Consider the following 23,949-nt stretch of genomic DNA (forward strand, 5'->3'; position numbering starts at 1 on the left):
AAGGATGAAAGTGTGAGTACCTGAGGGCAGAAGGATGAATGTATGAGTACCTGAGAGCAGAAGGATGAAAGTGTGAGTCCCTGAGGGCAGAAGGAATAACGTGTGAGTATCTGAAGGCAGAAGGAAGAAAGTGTGAGTACCTGAGGGTAGAAGGATGAAAGTGTGAGTACCTTGCCGAAGGATGAAAGAGTGAGTACCTGAGGGCAGAAGGATGAATGTGTGAGTACCTGAGGGCAGAAGGATGAAAGTGTGAGTATCTGAGGGCAGAAGGATGATAGTGTGAGTACCTGAGGGCAGAAGGATGAATGTGTGAGTACCTGAGAGCAGAAGGATGAAAGTGTGAGTACCTGAGGGCAGAAGGAATAATGTGTGAGTACCTGAGGGCAGAAGGAATAACGTGTGAGTACCTGAGGGCAGAAGGAATAACGTGCGAGTACCTGAAGGCAGAAGGAAGAAAGTGTGAGTACCTGAGGGCAGAAGGAATAATGTGTGAGTACCTGAGGGCAGAAGGAATAACGTGTGAGTACCTAAGGGCAGAAGGATGAAAGTGCGAGTACCTAAGGGCAGAAGGATGAAAGTGCGAGTACCTAAGGGCAGAAGGATGAAAGCGTGAGTACCTGAGGGCAGAAGGATGAAAGTGTGACTACCTGAGGGCAGAAGGAATAACGTGTGAGTACCTGAGGGCCTCAGGATGAAAGTGTGAGTACCTGAGGGCCTCAGGATGAAAGTGTGACTACCTGAGGGCAGAAGGAATAACGTGTGAGTACCTGAGGGCCTCAGGATGAAAGTGTGAGTACCTGAGGGCCTCAGGATGAAAGTGTGACTACCTGAGGGCAGAAGGAATAACGTGTGAGTACCTGAGGGCAGAAGGATGAAAGTGTGAGTACCTTGCAGAAGGATGAATGTGTGAGTACCTGAGGGCAGAAGGATGAAAGTGTGAGTACCTGAGGGCAGAAGGATGAAAGTGTGAGTACGTGAGGGCATAAGGATGAAATTGTGAGTACCTGAGGGCAGAAGGAATAACGTGTGAGTACCTGAGGGCAGAAGGATGAAAGTGTGAGTACCTGAGGGCAGAAGGAATAACGTGTGAGTATCTAAGGGCAGAAGGATGAAAGTGTAAGTGCCTGAGGGCAGAAGGATGAAAGTGTGACTACCTGAGGGCAGAAGGAATACGTGTGAGTACCTGAGGGCATCAGGTTGAAAGTGTGAGTACCTGAGGGCAGAAGGATGAAAGTGTGAGTACCTGAGAGCAGAAGGAGAAAGTGTGAGTACCTGAGAGCAGAAGGATGAAAGTGTGAGTACCTGAGGGCAGAAGGAGGAAAGTGTGAGTACCGGAGGGCAGAAGGATAAAAGTGTGAGTACCTGAGGGCAGAAGGAATAACGTGTGAGTATCTAAGGGCAGAAGGATGAAAGTGTAAGTGCCTGAGGGCAGAAGGATGAAAGTGTGACTACCTGAGGGCAGAAGGAATACGTGTGAGTACCTGAGGGCATCAGGTTGAAAGTGTGAGTACCTGAGGGCATCAGGATGAAAGTGTGAGTACCTGAGAGCAGAAGGATGAAAGTGTAAGTACCTGGGGGCAGAAGGAATAAGGTGTGAGTACCTGAGGGCAGAAGGAATAACGTGCGAGTACCTAAGGGCAGAAGGATGAAAGTGCGAGTACCTAAGGGCAGAAGGATGATAGTGTGAGTACCTGAGGGCAGAAGGATGAATGTGTGAGTACCTGAGAGCAGAAGGATGAAAGTGTGAGTACCTTGCCGAAGGATGAAAGAGTGAGTACCTGAGGGCAGAAGGAATAACGTGTGAGTACCTGAGGGCAGAAGGAATAACAAGCGAGTACCTGAAGGCAGAAGGAAGAAAGTGTGAGTACCTGAGGGCAGAAGGAATAATGTGTGAGTACCTGAGGGCAGAAGGAATAACGTGTGAGTACCTAAGGGCAGAAGGATGAAAGTGCGAGTACCTAAGGGCAGAAGGATGAAAGTGCGAGTACCTAAGGGCAGAAGGATGAAAGCGTGAGTACCTGAGGGCAGAAGGATGAAAGTGTGACTACCTGAGGGCAGAAGGAATAACGTGTGAGTACCTGAGGGCCTCAGGATGAAAGTGTGAGTACCTGAGGGCCTCAGGATGAAAGTGTGACTACCTGAGGGCAGAAGGAATAACGTGTGAGTACCTGAGGGCCTCAGGATGAATGTGTGAGTACCTGAGGGCAGAAGGATGAAAGTGTGAGTACCTTGCAGAAGGATGAATGTGTGAGTACCTGAGGGCAGAAGGATGAAAGTGTGAGTACCTGAGGGCAGAAGGATGAAAGTGTGAGTACGTGAGGGCATAAGGATGAAATTGTGAGTACCTGAGGGCAGAAGGAATAACGTGTGAGTACCTGAGGGCAGAAGGATGAAAGTGTGAGTACCTGAGGGCAGAAGGAATAACGTGTGAGTATCTAAGGGCGGAAGGATGAAAGTGTAAGTGCCTGAGGGCAGAAGGATGAAAGTGTGACTACCTGAGGGCAGAAGGAATACGTGTGAGTACCTGAGGGCATCAGGTTGAAAGTGTGAGTACCTGAGGGCAGAAGGATGAAAGTGTGAGTACCTGAGAGCAGAAGGAGAAAGTGTGAGTACCTGAGAGCAGAAGGATGAAAGTGTGAGTACCTGAGGGCAGAAGGAGGAAAGTGTGAGTACCGGAGGGCAGAAGGATAAAAGTGTGAGTACCTGAGGGCAGAAGGAATAACGTGTGAGCATCTAAGGGCAGAAGGATGAAAGTGTAAGTGCCTGAGGGCAGAAGGATGAAAGTGTGACTACCTGAGGGCAGAAGGAATACGTGTGAGTACCTGAGGGCATCAGGTTGAAAGTGTGAGTACCTGAGAGCAGAAGGATGAAAGTGTAAGTACCTGGGGGCAGAAGGAATAAGGTGTGAGTACCTGAGGGCAGAAGGAATAACGTGCGAGTCCCTGAGAGCAGAAGGATCATCAAAGTGTTAGTACCTGAGAGCAGAAGGATCATCAGTACCTGAGAGCAGAAGGATGAAAGTGTGAGTACCTGAGAGCAGAAGGATGAAAGTGTGAGTACCTGAGAGCAGAAGGATGAAAGTGTGAGTACCTGAGGGCAGAAGGATGAAAGTGTGAGTACCTGAGGGCAGAAGGATGAAAGTGTGAGTACATGAGGGCAGAAGGATGAAAGTGTGAGTACCTGAGAGCAGAAGGGTGAAAGTGTGAGTACCTGAGGGCAGAAGGATGAAAGTGTGAGTACCTGAGAGCAGAAGGATGAAAGTGTGAGTACCTGAGAGCAGAAGGATGAGAGTGTGAGTACCTGAGGGCAGAAGGATCAAAGTGTGAGTACCTGAGAGCAGAGGGATCATCAAAGTGTGAGTACCTGAGAGCAGAAGGATGAAAGTGTGAGTACTTGAGGGCATCAGGATGAAAGTGTGAGTACCTGAGAGCAGAAGGATGAAAGTGTGAGTACCTGAGGGCATCAGGATGAAAGTGTGAGTACCTGAGAGCAGAAGGATGAAAGTGTGAGTACCTGAGAGCAGAAGGGGAAAGTGTGAGTACCTGAGGGCAGAAGGATGAAAGTGTGAGTACCTGAGGGCATCAGGATGAAAGTGTGAGTACCTGAGAGCAGAAGGATGAACGTGTGAGTACCTGAGGGTATCAGGATGAAAGTGTGAGTACCTGAGAGCAGAAGGAGGCAAGTGTGAGTACCTGAGGGCAGAAGGATGAAAGTGTAAGTACCTGAGGGCATCAGGATGAAAGTGTGAGTACCTGAGAGCAGAAGGGGAAAGTGTGAGTACCTGAGGGCAGAAGGATGAAAGTGTGAGTACCTGAGGGCATCAGGATGAAAGTGTGAGTACCTGAGAGCAGAAGGGGAAAGTGTGAGTACCTGAGGGCAGAAGGATGAAAGTGTGAGTACCTGAGGGCATCAGGATGAAAGTGTGAGTACCTGAGAGCAGAAGGATGAACGTGTGAGTACCTGAGGGCATCAGGATGAAAGTGTGAGTACCTGAGGGCAGAAGGATGAAAGTGTAAGTACCTGAGGGCAGAAGGATGAAAGTGTGAGTACCTGAGGGCAGAAGGATGAAAGTGTGAGTACCTGAGAGCAGAAGGGGAAAGTGTGAGTACCTGAGGGCAGAAGGATGAAAGTGTGAGTACCTGAGGGCATCAGGATGAAAGTGTGAGTACCTGAGGGCAGAAGGAGAAAAGTGTGAGTACCTGAGGGCAGAAGGATGAAAGTGTGAGTACCTGAGGGCATCAGGATGAAAGTATGAGTACCTGAGAGCAGAAGGATGAAAGTGTGAGTACCTGAGGGCAGAAGGATGATAGTGCGAGTACCTGAGGGTATCAGGATGATAGTGTGAGTACCTGAGGGCATCAGGATGAAAGTGTGAGTACCGGAGAGCAGAAGGGGAAAGTGTGAGTACCTGAGGGCAGAAGGATGAAAGTGTGAGTACCTGAGGGCAGAAGGAGGAAAGTGTGAGTACCTGAGGGCATCAGGAGGAAAGTGTGAGTAACTGAGAGCAGAAGGAGGCAAGTGTGAGTACCTGAGGGCAGAAGGATGAAAGTGTAAGTACCTGAGGGCAGAAGGATGAAAGTGTGAGTACCTGAGGGCAGAAGGATGAAAGTGTGAGTACCTGAGAGCAGAAGGGGAAAGTGTAAGTACCTGAGGGCAGAAGGATGACAGTGTGAGTACCTGAGGGCATCAGGATGAAAGTGTGAGTACCTGAGGGCAGAAGGAGGAAAGTGTGAGTACCTGAGGGCAGAAGGATGAAAGTGTGAGTACCTGAGGGCATCAGGATGAAAGTATGAGTACCTGAGGGTATCAGGATGATAGTGTGAGTACCTGAGAGCAGAAGGGGAAAGTGTAAGTACCTGAGGGCAGAAGGATGAAAGTGTGAGTACCTGAGGGCATCAGGATGAAAGTGTGAGTACCTGAGGGCAGAAGGAGGAAAGTGTGAGTACCTGAGAGCAGAAGGATGAAAGTGTGAGTACCTGAGGGCAGAAGGATGATAGTGCGAGTACCTGAGGGTATCAGGATGATAGTGTGAGTACCTGAGGGCATCAGGATGAAAGTGTGAGTACCTGAGAGCAGAAGGATGAAAGTGTGAGTACCTGAGAGCAGAAGGGGAAAGTGTGAGTACCTGAGGGCAGAAGGATGAAAGTGTGAGTACCTGAGGGCATCAGGATGAAAGTGTGAGTACCTGAGGGCATCAGGATGAAAGTGTGAGTACCTGAGGGCATCAGGATGAAAGTGTGAGTACCGGAGAGCAGAAGGGGAAAGTGTGAGTACCTGAGGGCAGAAGGATGAAAGTGTGAGTACCTGAGGGCAGAAGGAGGAAAGTGTGAGTACCTGAGGGCATCAGGAGGAAAGTGTGAGTACCTGAGGGCAGAAGGATGAAAGTGTGAGTACCTGAGAGCAGAAGGATGAACGTGTGAGTACCTGAGGGTATCAGGATGAAAGTGTGAGTACCTGAGAGCAGAAGGAGGCAAGTGTGAGTACCTGAGGGCAGAAGGATGAAAGTGTAAGTACCTGAGGGCAGAAGGATGAAAGTGTGAGTACCTGAGGGCAGAAGGATGAAAGTGTGAGTACCTGAGAGCAGAAGGGGAAAGTGTGAGTACCTGAGGGCAGAAGGATGAAAGTGTGAGTACCTGAGGGCATCAGGATGAAAGTGTGAGTACCTGAGGGCAGAAGGAGAAAAGTGTGAGTACCTGAGGGCAGAAGGATGAAAGTGTGAGTACCTGAGGGCATCAGGATGAAAGTATGAGTACCTGAGAGCAGAAGGATGAAAGTGTGAGTACCTGAGGGCAGAAGGATGATAGTGCGAGTACCTGAGGGTATCAGGATGATAGTGTGAGTACCTGAGGGCATCAGGATGAAAGTGTGAGTACCGGAGAGCAGAAGGGGAAAGTGTGAGTACCTGAGGGCAGAAGGATGAAAGTGTGAGTACCTGAGGGCAGAAGGAGGAAAGTGTGAGTACCTGAGGGCATCAGGAGGAAAGTGTGAGTACCTGAGAGCAGAAGGAGGCAAGTGTGAGTACCTGAGGGCAGAAGGATGAAAGTGTAAGTACCTGAGGGCAGAAGGATGAAAGTGTGAGTACCTGAGGGCAGAAGGATGAAAGTGTGAGTACCTGAGAGCAGAAGGGGAAAGTGTAAGTACCTGAGGGCAGAAGGATGAAAGTGTGAGTACCTGAGGGCATCAGGATGAAAGTGTGAGTACCTGAGGGCAGAAGGAGGAAAGTGTGAGTACCTGAGGGCAGAAGGATGAAAGTGTGAGTACCTGAGGGCATCAGGATGAAAGTATGAGTACCTGAGGGTATCAGGATGAAAGTGTGAGTACCTGAGAGCAGAAGGGGAAAGTGTAAGTACCTGAGGGCAGAAGGATGAAAGTGTGAGTACCTGAGGGCATCAGGATGAAAGTGTGAGTACCTGAGGGCAGAAGGAGGAAAGTGTGAGTACCTGAGAGCAGAAGGATGAAAGTGTGAGTACCTGAGGGCAGAAGGATGATAGTGCGAGTACCTGAGGGTATCAGGATGATAGTGTGAGTACCTGAGGGCATCAGGATGAAAGTGTGAGTACCGGAGAGCAGAAGGGGAAAGTGTGAGTACCTGAGGGCAGAAGGATGAAAGTGTGAGTACCTGAGGGCATCAGGATGAAAGTGTGAGTACCTGAGGGCATCAGGATGAAAGTGTGAGTACCTGAGGGCATCAGGATGAAAGTGTGAGTACCGGAGAGCAGAAGGGGAAAGTGTGAGTACCTGAGGGCAGAAGGATGAAAGTGTGAGTACCTGAGGGCAGAAGGAGGAAAGTGTGAGTACCTGAGGGCATCAGGAGGAAAGTGTGAGTACCTGAGAGCAGAAGGAGGCAAGTGTGAGTACCTGAGGGCAGAAGGATGAAAGTGTAAGTACCTGAGGGCAGAAGGATGAAAGTGTGAGTACCTGAGGGCAGAAGGATGAAAGTGTGAGTACCTGAGAGCAGAAGGGGAAAGTGTAAGTACCTGAGGGCAGAAGGATGAAAGTGTGAGTACCTGAGGGCATCAGGATGAAAGTGTGAGTACCTGAGGGCAGAAGGAGGAAAGTGTGAGTACCTGAGGGCAGAAGGATGAAAGTGTGAGTACCTGAGGGCATCAGGATGAAAGTGTGAGTACCTGAGGGCAGAAGGAGAAAAGTGTGAGTACCTGAGGGCAGAAGGATGAAAGTGTGAGTACCTGAGGGCATCAGGATGAAAGTATGAGTACCTGAGAGCAGAAGGATGAAAGTGTGAGTACCTGAGGGCAGAAGGATGATAGTGCGAGTACCTGAGGGTATCAGGATGATAGTGTGAGTACCTGAGGGCATCAGGATGATAGTGTGAGTACCTGAGGGTATCAGGATGATAGTGTGAGTACCTGAGGGCATCAGGATGAAAGTGTGAGTACCTGAGAGCAGAAGGATGAAAGTGTGAGTACCTGAGAGCAGAAGGGGAAAGTGTGAGTACCTGAGGGCAGAAGGATGAAAGTGTGAGTACCTGAGGGCATCAGGATGAAAGTGTGAGTACCTGAGAGCAGAAGGATGAACGTGTGAGTACCTGAGGGTATCAGGATGAAAGTGTGAGTACCTGAGAGCAGAAGGAGGCAAGTGCGAGTACCTGAGGGCAGAAGGATGAAAGTGTAAGTACCTGAGGGCAGAAGGATGAAAGTGTGAGTACCTGAGGGCAGAAGGATGAAAGTGTGAGTACCTGAGAGCAGAAGGGGAAAGTGTGAGTACCTGAGGGCAGAAGGATGAAAGTGTGAGTACCTGAGGGCATCAGGATGAAAGTGTGAGTACCTGAGGGCAGAAGGAGAAAAGTGTGAGTACCTGAGGGCAGAAGGATGAAAGTGTGAGTACCTGAGGGCATCAGGATGAAAGTATGAGTACCTGAGAGCAGAAGGATGAAAGTGTGAGTACCTGAGGGCAGAAGGATGATAGTGCGAGTACCTGAGGGTATCAGGATGATAGTGTGAGTACCTGAGGGCATCAGGATGAAAGTGTGAGTACCGGAGAGCAGAAGGGGAAAGTGTGAGTACCTGAGGGCAGAAGGATGAAAGTGTGAGTACCTGAGGGCAGAAGGAGGAAAGTGTGAGTACCTGAGGGCATCAGGAGGAAAGTGTGAGTACCTGAGAGCAGAAGGAGGCAAGTGTGAGTACCTGAGGGCAGAAGGATGAAAGTGTAAGTACCTGAGGGCAGAAGGATGAAAGTGTGAGTACCTGAGGGCAGAAGGATGAAAGTGTGAGTACCTGAGAGCAGAAGGGGAAAGCGTAAGTACCTGAGGGCAGAAGGATGAAAGTGTGAGTACCTGAGGGCATCAGGATGAAAGTGTGAGTACCTGAGGGCAGAAGGAGGAAAGTGTGAGTACCTGAGGGCAGAAGGATGAAAGTGTGAGTACCTGAGGGCATCAGGATGAAAGTATGAGTACCTGAGGGTATCAGGATGAAAGTGTGAGTACCTGAGAGCAGAAGGGGAAAGTGTAAGTACCTGAGGGCAGAAGGATGAAAGTGTGAGTACCTGAGGGCATCAGGATGAAAGTGTGAGTACCTGAGAGCAGAAGGATGAAAGTGTGAGTACCTGAGGGCAGAAGGATGATAGTGCGAGTACCTGAGGGTATCAGGATGATAGTGTGAGTACCTGAGGGCATCAGGATGAAAGTGTGAGTACCGGAGAGCAGAAGGGGAAAGTGTGAGTACCTGAGGGCAGAAGGATGAAAGTGTGAGTACCTGAGGGCATCAGGATGAAAGTGTGAGTACCTGAGGGCATCAGGATGAAAGTGTGAGTACCTGAGGGCAGAAGGATGAAAGTGCGAGTACCTGAGGGTATCAGGATGATAGTGTGAGTACCTGAGGGCATCAGGATGATAGTGTGAGTACCTGAGGGCAGAAGGAGGAAAGTGTGAGTACCTGAGGGCATCAGGATGAAAGTGTGAGTACCTGAGGGCAGAAGGATGAAAGTGTGAGTACCTGAGGGCAGAAGGATGAAAGTGCGAGTACCTGAGGGTATCAGGATGATAGTGTGAGTACCTGAGGGCATCAGGATGATAGTGTGAGTACCTGAGGGCAGAAGGATCACTATGCTTGAAAGATCAGAGTCCTGTAGGCAGACGTGTGAGCACCAGATGCTGGACAGACCTATGTGCGAGGGCAAAAGGCCCACGTGTGGTATAAGGCTGATCAGAGATGGTACTGAATGGTTCTGGCTCATGTTTGTGTTTTCTCATTCTGCCCATTCTAAATGTGGACAACGGTTGGAAAAAAGGTCAACTTGTGCAAACAAATTTGTACCATGTCTGACATCGTGAAGGGCTGCAGCAGAGTACGAGTGCTCATGTACATTATTTCAATACTGCTGTTTTATCAAGGCTAGAAATTGAATCAGTTCTACTTCCCTGAAGCCCCCCTCGAGAGCGGTACTGCCCATCCTCTCACACACGTAGCTTATCAGAGTTTTTAGCAGACACACTTCCATCTATTCAATGGCGAGACAGAGTTATTAATGGTTATTAATGATAACATTCTTTCTGGTGAGTGCTCTATCTAACCTCTGATTCCTCACCCTGCAACTACCCTCAGATGCCAGAGTGGATCTGGAGACTTTTGTTTGAGTAATTCCCTTCGGCGACAGTAGGTGGCCTAGTGCATCTCCGTATTGACTCAGTTCTGCCCCAGAGCCATATACAGTCGCCACCCCGTGCGGTGACATAAGTGGCATAGTGCATCTCCGTACTTACTCAGTCCAGCCCCAGAGCCACATACAGTTGCCACCCCGTGCGGTGACATAAATGGCATAGTGCATCTCCGTACTTACTCAGTCCAGCCCCAGAGCCACATATAGTCGCCACCCCGTGCGGTGACGTAAGTGGCATAGTGCATCTCCGTATTGACTCAGTCCTGCCCCAGAGCCACATACAGTCACCACCCCGTGCGGTGACGTAAGTGGCATAGTGCATCTCCGTACTTACTCAGTCCAGCCCCAGAGCCACATATAGTCGCCACCCCGTGCGGTGACGTAAGTGGCATAGTGCATCTCCGTATTGACTCAGTCCTGCCCCAGAGCCACATACAGTCGCCACCCCGTGCGGTGACGTAAGTGGGATAGTGCATCTCCGTATTGACTCAGTCCTGCCCCAGAGCCACATACATCACCGCATGGGGCGGCGACTGTAAGTGGCATAGTGCATCTCCATACTGACTCAGTCCTGCCCTAGAGCCACATACAGTTGCCACCCCGTGCGGTGACGTAAGTGGCATAGTGCATCTCCGTATTGACTCAATCCTGCCCCAGAGCCATATACAGTCGCCATCCCATGCGGTGACGTAAGTGGCATAGTGCATCTCCATACTGACTCAGTCCTGCCCTAGAGCCACATACAGTTGCCACCCCACGCCGTGACATAAGTGGCATAGTGCGTCTCCGTATTGACTCAGTCCTGCCCCAGAGCCACATACAGTCGCCACCCCATGCGGTGACGTAAGTGGCATAGTGCATCTCCGTACTGACTCAGTCCTGCCCTAGAGCCACATACAGTTGCCACCCCGTGCGGTGACGTAAGTGGCATAGTGCATCTCCATACTGACTCAGTCCTTCCCCAGAGCCACATACAGTCGCCACCCCGTGCGGTGACGTAAGTGGCATAGTGCATCTCCGTATTGACTCAGTCCTGCCCCAGAGCCACATACAGTCGCCACCCCGTGCGGTGACGTAAGTGGCATAGTGCATCTCCGTATTGACTCAGTCCTGCCCCAGAGCCACATACAGTCGCCACCCCATGCGGTGACGTAAGTGGCATAGTGCATCTCCGTACTTACTCAGTCCTGCCCCAGAGCCACATACAGTCGCCACCCCGTGCGGTGACGTAAGTGGCATAGTGCATCTCCGTATTGACTCAATCCTGTCCCAGAGCCACATACAGTCGCCACCCCGTACGGTGACGTAAGTGGAATAGTGCATCCCCGTACTGACTCAGTCCTGCCCCGGGGCCACATACAGTCGCCACCCCGTACGGTGACGTAAGTGGAATAGTGCATCTCCGTATTGACTCAGTCCTGCCCCAGAGCCACATACAGTTGCCATGAGGCACAGGGCCAAGACTGATTTGCATATGGCCATGTCTGAACTGGGGTGGCGTGGTGAGCAAAATAACGATGGATTAAACCCAGATCTGTGACTGGGGGTGAATGTTTTGCCAATGTGCAACATTCCGTCCATCATCTTGTGTGTTTTGGAGGCTTCTTCTAAGCCACTGTGTAGAGGATTGTGATGCAGAAAGCTAGACACCTTGAAATGGTTTGTTTCTGCACTGCTCTACCCTTGTGTGATCGATGTAAATACTCAGAGAGCCAAACAATGGGATTCTTTTGAAGGACGAGTTGGAGCAAACGATGCCGAAAGGGTGATGGATTATCCAACATGGAAAGGAATGACAGCCTTGGGCAGGAAGGACGCCACAGTGCGTAGCACCAGTTTGTTTGGAAAAGAGGTGGTTATGTTTGCTGGACAGAGAGTGCTTGTAACTCACTCATAAAATGAACTGATGTTAGTGCTATAAGAAAGGACGCAGAAGGGTCAAATGGTGCACACATTAAGTATGTGAGAATCAGGTTAAGCTCCCACTGTGGCATCACACATAAAAACATCACAACAGATGATTTAAAAAAAGATGGTGGTTGGTCTGGTAAATGTGAAAAGGCTCATAAATTATCTTTAATCTTGGCCACAAGAAGTCCTTGCTGGACTAAACATAGCATTAACACAACACATCCGACAGATGTAGCTTACAGCACTTCTATTTGTCAAAAAGTAAACGAAGCAACACATTTCTCCCAGCATCTAGGGTAGATTTTCTTTGTGGACCGTCACCTAGCTGGCAATATGACATGCACTACCTCGGGAGGGAGGTCCGAAGCAGTCATTGGGCACCGTGTCGCTCTCCACGCAAGGAGGTGTAGGTTGGCAGGACCAGGTGGTGACTCTGCCCCGTGGCTGCGAGGGAGGTCAGAAGCAGTCACTCTCCACGCAAGGAGGTGTAGCCTGATCGGAAAACAGATGAAGTTTCGGGTAGATGACCTGGGCCCGGATATTTCTGATTTTCTTCAGAACTCTGGAGAGGCAGAGATGCATATGGGAGTCCCGAGCTCCATTTTAGGTGGAAAGCATCTCTGAGGGAGAGTCGCCTTGGGAAATCCAGTGAGCAAAAGCTTGGACACTGTGAATTCTCAGCAGTAGCGAAGGGATTGTGCCAGGGCCCTCCCTATTGCCGGAAGACACCCAGCGCCACCTCCAAGTGTGATTGCCATTTGTGATCCGCTAGACAATGCCAGCTGAGTTCATCCGCCCTGGCTTGCAAAGATTCTTCCAGACATTTGGCTATCAAGGAGTTGCCCTGGCTGCTCACCCAGTTTTAAAGGTTTTCAGCCTCTCGACACAAAGCCCAAGACCCACTTTGCCGTGTTTACGCAGTACCACATGGCGGCGGTGCGGACGGTGAAAACCTGAACCAGCCCTTCCTTGATTGACGGGCGTTAGGCCTTTAGTGCCAAGCGAATCGTGCCCAGCAGATTGATGTGGCAGCAGGTCTCTGCCAAAGAACAAAAACCTCCGAATGCTAATCCTCCCAGATGACTTTCCCAACCCAGCGACGATGCATTCGGCACAACTGTCAACTCAGATGGTTTTCGCCCCGGTCCACTTGCAGTCAAGCAGCCACTAATGGATAACGTTTGCAGTCTTCTCTGAAACCTGGAAATAATCCTACAGGTTTCCTTGGTGGTTAGCCCTCTGAGGCTTCTGAGTCCACAGCTGGGACTGCATGTGCCATCTGGGGTGTTCCCCATGATTGAGGCAGGAGGTGATGAGGCCAAAAAGCCTGAGTACCACTCTTACTGAGACCCAGGGTCGAGGTCGAAACACTGGGATCACAGCCTGAATGTCCTAGAAAGATAGAGGCGGGGGAAAGACTGGAAAGAGCACTGATAAATTACAGCCTCTGGGAAGGATACAAGTGTGAGCTTGGCATGTCGGTCGAGAACCCCAAACATGTAAAGGAGATTTGTTGTTGTCTGAAGGTAGACTAAAACTGACTGCGGCAAGCCAGCCCTCGACAGCCAGCACGGTACGAGAAGACTGCGGGGCTCAAAAAACCATTCAAATGTTACTAGACCTGCATGTCTAGTAACTTGAAAAAACTACTCGATCTAACTGAATGTACTTGACACGTGAACTGGTCTCAACGCAATTGTCACACAGTTCACTTTACAAACTCCGCTAACTTCAGTCACAGAAAGAAAAGTAAATGTAGGAAGACAAACTGACGTTTGACCTCTGTCTCCAAAAGCCGAGCAAATGTGACAAGATAACATGATTTCAAGGCATTATTATTGCTCATTCACTTTGCAAGCAACAAAGATGCCTTTAAATCTTGTTACCGTGTCACATTTGCTCCGCTTTGAGGCAGAGGTCAAAAGTCTTCCTACATTTACTTTTCTTTCTGTGACTGAAGTTAGAGGATTTTCAGCTCGCCAGAAAGGGCGAAGAGGCCCAAAAATGATCTTGTCCTGGGGTCAGTGAATGTTTTGAGCCCTAGTCTGGTATTGCCAACCACTGACGATGTACTGTGAGTACAGCCATCAACTTTGTGTCTGCGGAGGGATGCTCATGAGGCAGAAGGTCAACAATGAAAGCTGAACATGTTTGTAGCCCAACCTGAACTGCAGGTAATGCCTCTGCGGACAGCAGGATGGGTATGTGAAAATAGATATCCTGTACGTTGGACACCACCATCCAGCCGCCTGGATCCAGGGCAGATAGAACTCGGGCCAGCGTGAACATTTTGAATTTACCCTACTTGAAAAGGTGAAGGTCTAAAATAGGATGAAGGTGTAGGTCCTTATTCGACTGATTTATTTGAAAACCCATCTGTCTGATGTGATGATCTCAAATAAAAAAAAAAGGGTAGTGAGGCACACTGGGTGAATCAAAAGTAAATCTGTGTCTGATGAAATTAAACATCTTGGGTGCACACGAGGTATCCCCCTCTGGCCTGAAGGGAGTAGTTACACGATGAATGAAGCACCACGTGTGAATACTTGGTGTCCCTCTGTTGCACTCCGTTATGGTTAAAATAACCTTTTTGGAATTACATTTGTGGAACTCTCTTTAATTCTAAAAAGGTTATTTTAACCATAACGGAGTGCAACAGAGGGACACTAAGTATTCACACTTAGTGCTTGATTCGTGATGTGATGATCTGTCATCCTTGGAGGTAATCCTTTCTCCTGCCCCCATGGCATGGCCATGGGCGACTGAGGGCACGCTAAAGTGGTTTGGAAACGGTGGCAGGAGAGGTGAGCAGTATGTTGCATCTGAGAATCTGGAGGTTATCAGCTGAGGCCAGCCTAGAAAGGACTGAGGGGTCGGCTGTTGTGGAGGTGAACCTTGATGTGGTCTTTGTGCCAAACCACTTGCAATGCCTGTGAGCACGGAAAGGTAGAGGGAGCATACTGTGGCTATGCTCTCTTTGAAGTGCTCCGGGCCGGGTCTGCTTTGTCTCTTCAGAAAAAAATTGTGTTGTCATATGAAATGTCCATTCGTGATGCCTGAACGTCACTTGAAAAGCCAGTGGATCTCATTACCGCATGACGCTGAAGCTCCACGCGGGTACCTGCTGCCCAAACAGTTGGTGGTTCCAGCTCAGAACATTCGGCATACTTTGCTGCTCCTGTCCATCCTATATACTCTTGCACAAGATTGGAGTGAAATTTCTCCTGGACTGTGGCTAGAGCTTGTCGATCATGCACCACAGAGTAAGTGAATAGAGTCCCAGAAAGCAACCAATGCTGACTAGTTGGAGGGCGAGGTGAGCTGAGGAGAACACTCTCTTTCCGAATGGCTCTATATGTTGGGATTCCCGATCAGGGGCGCAATAGGGAATTAATTTAGGTTGACGCTGCTTGTCTCTGCTTCGACCAGTAGACATTCGGGCAAAGGATGCCGGGGAATGAATAGTGCGTCATTACTGTGTCGGTAGGAGCTCCTTTTAAGGGGAGGATTGGATCTGAGGAAATGTGTCCTGGCTGAAGGACTTCCGCCAGGATGCTGGTCGTGACCTCGAGTATGGGAGTTGGAGGTTCAAAACTTCTGATGCCCTCTGTATCACCATGGCAAAATAAGATAAGCTTGGAGAGGATGGGGTGGTGGTAGTGGTTGTGGAGGGTTTGCTGCAAATTCGATTGGGAGGTGTGGGGGCACGGAGGGCAGGTGAACCCAGAGGTGAAGAGGTGTTCGGCCCACTGGCATCGTGAAAGTAAAAGCTTTACATCATCATTGTAGTAGGATGCATCATCCCTGTCATCGCCTTCATCATGTTGATCGGAACCCGAAGCCGCAGCAACATGAGGGGCCTGAAAAAAGAAAAGATCCAATCTGAGTCATAATGGGGCTGAATCGGCTGCGTTTGACGCGGAGAAGGGTGAAACTTGAGGCAAGGACATTCCAGATTTGCTTAAGAGTCTGAAAACAACTATTTGTTCCTCCTCTGGCTTCAGCAGCGTCAAAGTCAACATGATTTGATTTGCCAATTTATAAAGTGCGAACAAATGTCCGAGGGCGTCAAGGCATTATGAGGGAGACTGGTGTAGGACACGGCACCAGGTATGAAGTCTGGAGGGACACAGTCCCCAGAGTCAGGGCCGCAGACTGGCCAAGAGGCACAGATGGCATTGGGGACAGAACCGCTGAAAGGATTCTGACTCGAGGCCTTTCTCGAGTCTTCAGGGCTCGGAGATGCACCATGGGATGCCACAAATGTGCATCATGGCCTCCTTGAAGGCTCCAACCTGCAGCAGCATTGCGGATGGACCTGGAAATTTATGATAAATCAGAATAAGCTGAGGAAAAGGCTCTGGAATCATGATCAAAATGCACCAGAAGACCACGTGACTTTTGTGGAGAGGGAAGAAGGTGAGTCCTACTTTGATTTCTTATGCTTTTACTCAGACTTACCTGCCGTCATGTAGTGGGAAGAGGATATTTCAGCTGGAAAGGCTGAAGCATGAGAATAGGTCTGGGTCCTCGATCTGGATTGACCCTTATGCGCCCTTCGACGGTGTTTGGCGATGTAGGGCTTGGCTTTGCGGTCCCGGATCGCTCTAGGATTCATCGGTGACAGTCCACGCAAGCCTTGGAGTCAAGCGAAGACCTGAGTCACCAGAGACATACGTGATGAAAGGTCTGTCAAAGACATCTGTTTGTGACAGTTCCTGCAAGGTTTAACCCTGTAGTCTTTGAAGGAGACATGGCCTAGCACACTCTGGAGAAAAACATTGTACGAAAAACTCGTCAATCTGATAAAAAAAAGCTGCAGGGGAGTATTCCAGATCCATGTCAAAAGGCACGGAAATAAAGGAATAGATGTCAGAGCGCAAGAACGGAAGCGATTATATGGGTCAGACATCATCCCCGAGAGGGTGGGCAGTCAGCACGGAGTTACACGATGCCACCTACCAGCGTGCGAAGAATGACTAAAACAATTCTCCGGATTCAGTCTGGGGGTATTTACAAGGTAAGTTATCTGTAGTTAGAAGTATCCATCAGAAATGTTCTACTACATCCACGTTAGAGGAGACTGAGTACATCTACAACACCACACATAACATGCATTCTTGTGCCATCACCAATCCTCTCTGCGATCTGATGAGAGAATGAGCATTGGTAAATGCACGTAAGGTAGTCCTATGAGGCAGGCTGGGAGAACCCAAAGCCAGCCCAGTGATACAGAAACCAACACAGCAAAGCAAAGCGATAAAGGATGGCGTAGTTTGCTTCAGTAAACACACTTAGAAAAAGAGTACTTCACCGATGCATGACTCAGAAGGAGGGTATTCTACTCACCTGAAGGAATGGTAAAGCACTCTCTCCGATGGCAGTCTTGGAAGTCAAGCGCATAGGTCTTGCCCTCTTCGTTGATGCCGACTGACGCCGCAGCTGAGGCAACACCAGGCGCTGTTATGAAAATACATATATTTACATATGCTTTCACAAGGATGGGAAACATCACAGCATTAAAAATGTACATTGCACCCACAAGGATCGGTCTATAACTTTTACTGGATATTGCTGCTAAAACTAATCTATAAGTATAGATCCATTTGGAAACTAGGGGCAAGATTCACAAAACTGAGACAAAAGTCCAACTTTACTACTTGTAAATGCCCTTTGTGAATACCAAAAGTAGTAAAATTAGACTTTCATTCAGTTCACCTTTGTGAACTGGGCCATAGGTGTAACAGGATAGGAAAATATATTATTATAAGTGACATAAAGGTTTCTGTATATAGTCTGCCACACACTTTCAATGGTAAAATCAAGCAAATTAGAGTTGGTAAAAAATATGTTAAGAAAAAAAAATTCCCTTGGCTCTTTATTTTTTGGGTATATCTGTACTCCGGGTAGGAGGGAGGGGGAGAACATGGGGGCTGTGCTAGCTGTGGTGGGATTCCCACAGGACCATGGCGACCCAAAACTATTTTTTCAAAATATATTTTGTGCACAGGTTGAACCTTTCTCCCTGTACAAGGGCTACGGGGTCACAGTAACTATACCCTTCCCCCTTTAACCCTGTTTTTTGAGGAATCAGGCACCAAGTCCTCAAGTTATGTAATGGCAGCTGTAACATTTCTCGTCATGTTGAGACCAGGGAATCAATACTGTCAGTCCTGGTTGCGCTCCACTTCCACCAAATGTATTTTAAAAAAATTCCCCGGGACATTGACCACCCGGGAATTTGCTGCAATTTGTTTTTAAAACATACATTTTTGGCCCCAAACGTGGTTCCTGCGGGATTTCCACTACCAGGCCTACCCTGTCCCCTTCTGTTTCTTTCTTTGTTTACCTTTCTCGCTTTTTCTTGGGACTTGTCAGAGTCCCACGATCGTGGCCACTACTTCCTGGTTGAAGGGGAGGTCGTCAATCAGATCTCATTTTGAGATTTCTGAGATCCGCAGAGGATTCGCATCCCTAGATATCCATAAATCTTTTTTTTCATTAATAACGCAAAAACTGCTGAACCATGTAGGGAGCCTGCTCTTTATATAGTACACCTCAAAAAATATATACTGTGCAAATAGTCCAGGTATTCCCTTATGAGTGGACAGGGGCTTGCTCTAGCAATCCCAAGGTGCTCGTGCAGGAGGTCGAGCACCCTTGGGCTTATCAGAGAGAAGGGTTGGACATCCTCAAATACACACAGTAGTCAGAAAATTATGCACACGGCTCCAGAAGGAGATCCAAACCAATTTATAAAAATAACACATATATATATATATATATATATATATATATATATATATATATTAGGCACCTGAAACAATACGATCAGGTAAGTACGTTTTTCATAGGCTGCAATGTTATCCTACGGGAGGAAAAATAAATATGGCATACAAGTTCTTTGCAGCGCCTTAAGAGACCAACCTCTTGGACAAAAGTCGATTATCGTCACCAGGAGTGGTCGTGGTAGAGGGGGCCTGCAAACAGAGGCTGCAGGCGGTGTAGAGAATTCCACAGCGGGAAAATCCAAGGAGGGATTTGAGTTTGCAGGGTCTGGGGACCACCTTGGCACCTTTGGACCACTTCAGATTGGGCTTGGCGGATCGGGGGCAGCAGTGCTTTCCAGCATCGGGTTTTTGCGGTCTTTGGACCTTCCAGCTCAGTCTTTGGTACCTACAAGATGCAAGGAAACAGCTCTGAGTCTTTGGAGAAGTGTTGACAGTCCTCCCAGGCTTTGGAAGAACAGTAGCGTGCAGGGCGAGACAATTTTGGCGCAATTGTCAAGAATAGGCAAATAGGACAGCAGGGCTGGTGCCAATGCAGTTGCTTCTTCTCCAGTTCTTACTTTCGTGGCACATTGGCCCTTCTTCTTCTTCTTTTGGCCAGCAGGATCTCGGAGTGGCACTAGCCTGAGGGTGGACACTCCTATATGACTAGCTAATTTTCCCGTTTGCCCAGGTGCCAAAGGGCTTGGCTTTCTCTCCTGTGAGAGAAAATTGATTTGCATATCAAAGGCAGTGGGCTCTTTGTAGCTCACCTGACTTCGAATGCTAACCTTTAAGTCATCCTGTGGGAGGGAGTGAAACCACCTTCTGCCTGAGCAGGCTTTGTTTCTGGACTCCTGAGAACAAAGGCCCTCTCTCTTGGGGGTCACAAACTCTTCTCTGATGGCAGGCTGGTAAAAACCAGTCAGTCAGCCCACCAGTAGCAGGAAGATTTTCAGGGGGCACCTCTAGGGTGCCCATTATGTACTTAATCCGACACTGCCATCTGTGTGGGCCTATTAATGCGAGATGTTTGATACCAAACATACTATTTTCAGGGAAGCCATCATGTAACTGGTGAACTCATTTTCACCAGTGCCCTGCACATGCTTTTAAAATAAATGGTTTCTCTGAGCCTAACTATTAAAATATATATATATATATATTCACTGAAAAAACCATAGGTTATAAACCATATATAGTTAGGAATTAGCATTTAAAAAAACTTACTTTACTCACACAAAACCATTGAAATTCCATATATAGTTAGTTGTACTAACTATATATCGCGCACCCGCAATCCACTGCTGATCATGTCACATATTACATCATTCATGACATGGTCAGTGACATCACTGATGACATCACTGATGACATCTCAAATGACATCACTGATGACATCACTGATGACATCTCAAATGACATCACTGATGACATCACTGATGACATCTCATTTGACATTACTGATCACATCACTGATGACATCATTCATGTGATAATACGATGAACCTCTTCAGACTCTAATATAACCTTAGATACACTCAGTGTAAACAGACACTCACAGATTGTCACTCATCCATGAAGTTACACACACACCTAGTCAGTCATGCAAACAATCAATCACACCTCCATTTCCTTAACTATACAGTTAAACACACCTTACTTATTCAAACATATACTAAAACATATTTACTCTCTTATACAATCCTGGATACAAGTTCACAATGATCCATACAGCCACTCACACATTCACTGGCTCTTATGCACAGTTATTTATATATGTCAACTCTCACATGTACTGTATTTTACATATGTACTTACTTTGACATGTAGCACTGAGATATCTATTCACTCACCAATACAGTCATGCACACAGTCAACCGCCCATACAGCTGTTTCCACATGCACTTTTGAACCCATACATCTATGCAGAGAGTCATACACCTCCCAGCCACCCATACACACTCTCAGTCTCCCATACAAATACTTGGGCAACCACTCAATAACCCATATAGTTAATCATATAGCTAATGATCAACACATGCAGCAGTTTACAAAACAACAGACACAATGGTGCACAAATTAAGACAGTTTAGTCACTAACCCATGCACTCAGTGAGACACATTTAATCACTCACTCATACAGTCAGTCATGCACCTACTAAATCCTTTGTTCAGACACTTCTACATCCACTCATTCTTCAATATGTAAGACATATTTTAACTTTACAGAAACATACAGTCACTGGATGTTGTCATCAGTGATGTCATCAGTGATGTCATTTGAGATGTCATCAGTGATGTCATCAGTGATGTCACTGACCATGTCATGAATGATGTAATATGTGACATGATCAGCAGTGGATTGCGGGTGCGCGATATATAGTTAGTACAACTAACTATATATGGAATTTCAATGGTTTTGTGTGAGTAAAGTAAGTTTTTTTAAATGCTAATTCCTAACTATATATGGTTTATAACCTATGGTTTTTTCAGTGAATTTTCAAGGTTTTGTAAATGCTAATTCCTAACTATATATGGTCTATAACCTATGGTTTTTTCAGTGAATATATATATATATAACACATTTCTATGGCAAAATGAAACCCCTTATTTTGTTCCTTTTCAAATTAAATGTATTAAGTGTTACCACTTTATTCCCATCAAGATGACTTCAGGTGTGCCATACTTTTGTCATAAGTAAGACTGTTAGCGTTCTAGTTGTTCTTTAAAACACTCTGGGACATTCTGTCACTGGGCTATAGTTGGGCTACATCTGGCTGATATTTGGGCTACATTTGTTTTTTTTTGTCTCTGGCGGCCATCTTTGGGCTACATTGGGCTTCATTGGGCTTCATTGGGCTACATTGGGCTACATTTGGGCTCCAACATATATATAGCCCAATGTAGCCCAATATATATTTTTCAAAGTTAATTTTCGTAAAAACCACTGGAGCATATATATTGAGACATAGCAAAGGCACATCGGGCTACCAGTCCCTACAATTTTGCCAAGTTTCGTGGAAATCCATTCAGCCGTTCGAGCTAAAAGTGAGTCCAACCGCCCTATGGAAAACTCAATGTTAAAAACACGTTTTGGGACCCCCCTTTTTTCTCGGCCCCCGCTTGACGAAACCCCCCAAATTTTCAGGGGGTGCTCAGAAACAAAATGTTCCATTTTCCAGAAAATTTCAGCCAATTCCGTCCTCAAACGCCAAAGTTATTCAACATAGAATTTTCAAAAATCCCATAGGAAAAAAATCCTAACTATATATACCTACTGGCGACCGCCAGTAGGTAATATATATATATATATATATATATATATATATATATATATATATATATATATATATATATATATATATATAACATTTCTATGGCAAAATGAAACCCCTTACTTTGTTCCTTTTCAAATTAAATGTATTAAGTGTTACCACTTTATTCCAATCAAGATGACTTCAGGTGTGCCATACTTTTGTCATAAGTAAGACTGTTAGCGTTCTAGTTGTTCTTTAAAACACTCTGGGACATTCTGTCACTGGGCTATAGTTGGGCTACATCTGGCTGATATTTGGGCTACATTTGTTTTTTTTTGTCTCTGGCGGCCATCTTTGGGCTACATTGGGCTTCATTGGGCTTCATTGGGCTACATTTGGGCTCCAACATATATATAGCCCAATGTAGCCCAATATATATTTTTCAAAGTTAATTTTCGTAAAAACCACTGGAGCATATATCTTGAGACATAGCAAAGGCACATCGGGCTACCAGTCCCTACAATTTTGCCAAGTTTCGTGGAAATCCATTCAGCCGTTCCAGCTAAAAGTGAGTTCAACCGCCCTATGGAAAACTCAATGTTAAAAACACGTTTTGGGACCCCCCTTTTTTCTCGGCCCCCGCTTGACGAAACCCCCCCAAATTTTCAGGGGCTGCTCAGAAACAAAATGTTCCATTTTCCAGGAAATTTCAGCCAATTCCGTCCTCAAACGCCAAAGTTATTCAACATAGAATTTTCAAAAATCCCATAGGAAAAAAATCCTAACTATATATACCTACTGGCGACCGCCAGTAGGTAATTACCTACTGGCGGTCGCCAGTAGGTATATATAGTTAGGATTTTTTCTCTATGGGTTTTTTGAAAATTCTATGTCTAATAACTTTGCCGTTTGTGGACGGAATTGGCTGAAATTTTCAGGAAAATGGCACATTTTGTTTCTGAGCAGCCTTTGAAAATTTGGGGGGGGGTTCGTCAAGGGGGGGCCGAGAAAAAAGGGGGGTCCCAAAACGCGTTTTTCCCATGTTAATTTCCATAGGGCGGTTGGCCTCACTTTTAGCCCGAACGGCTGAATGGATTTGCACGAAACTTGGCAAAATTGTAGGGACTGGTAGCCCGATGTGCCTTTTGTAGGTCTCAATATATGTGCTCCAGTGGATTTTGAGAAATTAACGTTTAAAAAAAGATATATATCTGTAAGCGCGGACCAGGCAGCGGTCTGGTTCGCGGACTTTTCGCGCAACGGAGCTTTGTGAAGCGAAGCTGATTGGTTCTCCGGCGTCTGTCAACATTCCAAACAGTCCGTAGCGGCCGCCATCTTGTCTCTCGGTAGGATCGAGAGACAAGAGGAGGCGAAAGCGAAGGGGCAAATGACCATAAGGGGGAATAGTAGATCCTCGCTGACCCCCTAGGTTTGATGTGGAGGTTTTAAAAGGGCCCCGCAGGGCAAAAAAAAATAAAATAATAATAATCGAACGGCTGAATGGATTTGCACGAAACTTGGCAAAATTGTAGGGACTGGTAGCCCGATGTGCCTTTGCTAGGTCTCAATATATGTGCTCCAGTGGATTTTGAGAAATTAACGTTCAAAAAAAGATATATATCTGTAACAGCGCTCCGCTTCGCGTACTTTTCGCGTTACGGAGGTTTGCGAAGCTGATTGGTTTTTCGGCGTCTGTAAACATTCCAAACAGTCCGTAGCGGCCGCCATCTTGTCTCTCGGTAGGATCGAGAGACAAGAGGAGGCCAAAGCGAAGGGGCAAATGACCATAAGGGGGCATAGTAGATCGTCCCTGACCCCCTAGGTTTGATGTGGAGGCTTTGAAAGGTTCTCGCAGGGCAAAAAAATATATACCGTTTTTTTAGTTTTTTTGCGTGGAGTGCGCTCGGTTCGCGAACCGGGAAGCGTTCTGGGGAGCGTACTTTCTTGAAAATTAGTGAAAAAAGTTAGAGTACAATAATAATTGTGAGTGATCAGATGTAGGGTAGCTCTGAGAAGAGCTTTTGGGTTTATGGTACATTTAGGTACTTATAAGTAGGTACCAATGCACATTCTTAAATTCAGAGTGAAAACTCTGTTGCCCTCATCTGAGAAGTGAACTCCATCTCCTCTGTAGATATCTTGCATGTAGTAACGCAAGTTATTGTTGTACAGGGAGCCCATTCCATGGTCTCTCATGTAAGCTGAAACAGATTTGTTTACATGCTTCCTCGATTTCTCAATTTGTGGACAAAATTGGTTCGACCACCTCCATTTCTGTCTTTGGCATATATTTGAATATACCAAGGCAGTCTGAGGAAAAAGTGCCATCAATTGCTCAAAGGTGTCCTTTAAAAGCATTTCCAGACCTACCCCAGTCAAAGTGCCCAAATCATTAC

At 47.1% G+C, this 23,949-nt stretch overlaps 1 protein-coding gene across 1 annotated transcript in view; it reads right to left on the reverse strand.

Moving 5' to 3' along the window:
• The window catches only part of LOC144826116 (uncharacterized), a 155,264-nt gene that overhangs the window by 8,053 nt on the left and 123,262 nt on the right, over positions 1 to 23,949 (reverse strand). Inside the window, exon 5 of the mRNA XM_078684517.1 lies at positions 16,876 to 16,986. Within this exon, the coding sequence (XP_078540643.1) occupies positions 16,876 to 16,986 (111 nt within the window). The remainder of the gene's footprint in view (positions 1 to 16,875; positions 16,987 to 23,949) is intronic.

Source organism: Lissotriton helveticus, chromosome 3_2, assembly GCF_964261635.1.
Source record: "Lissotriton helveticus chromosome 3_2, aLisHel1.1, whole genome shotgun sequence".
Classification (NCBI taxonomy): domain Eukaryota; kingdom Metazoa; phylum Chordata; class Amphibia; order Caudata; family Salamandridae; genus Lissotriton; species Lissotriton helveticus.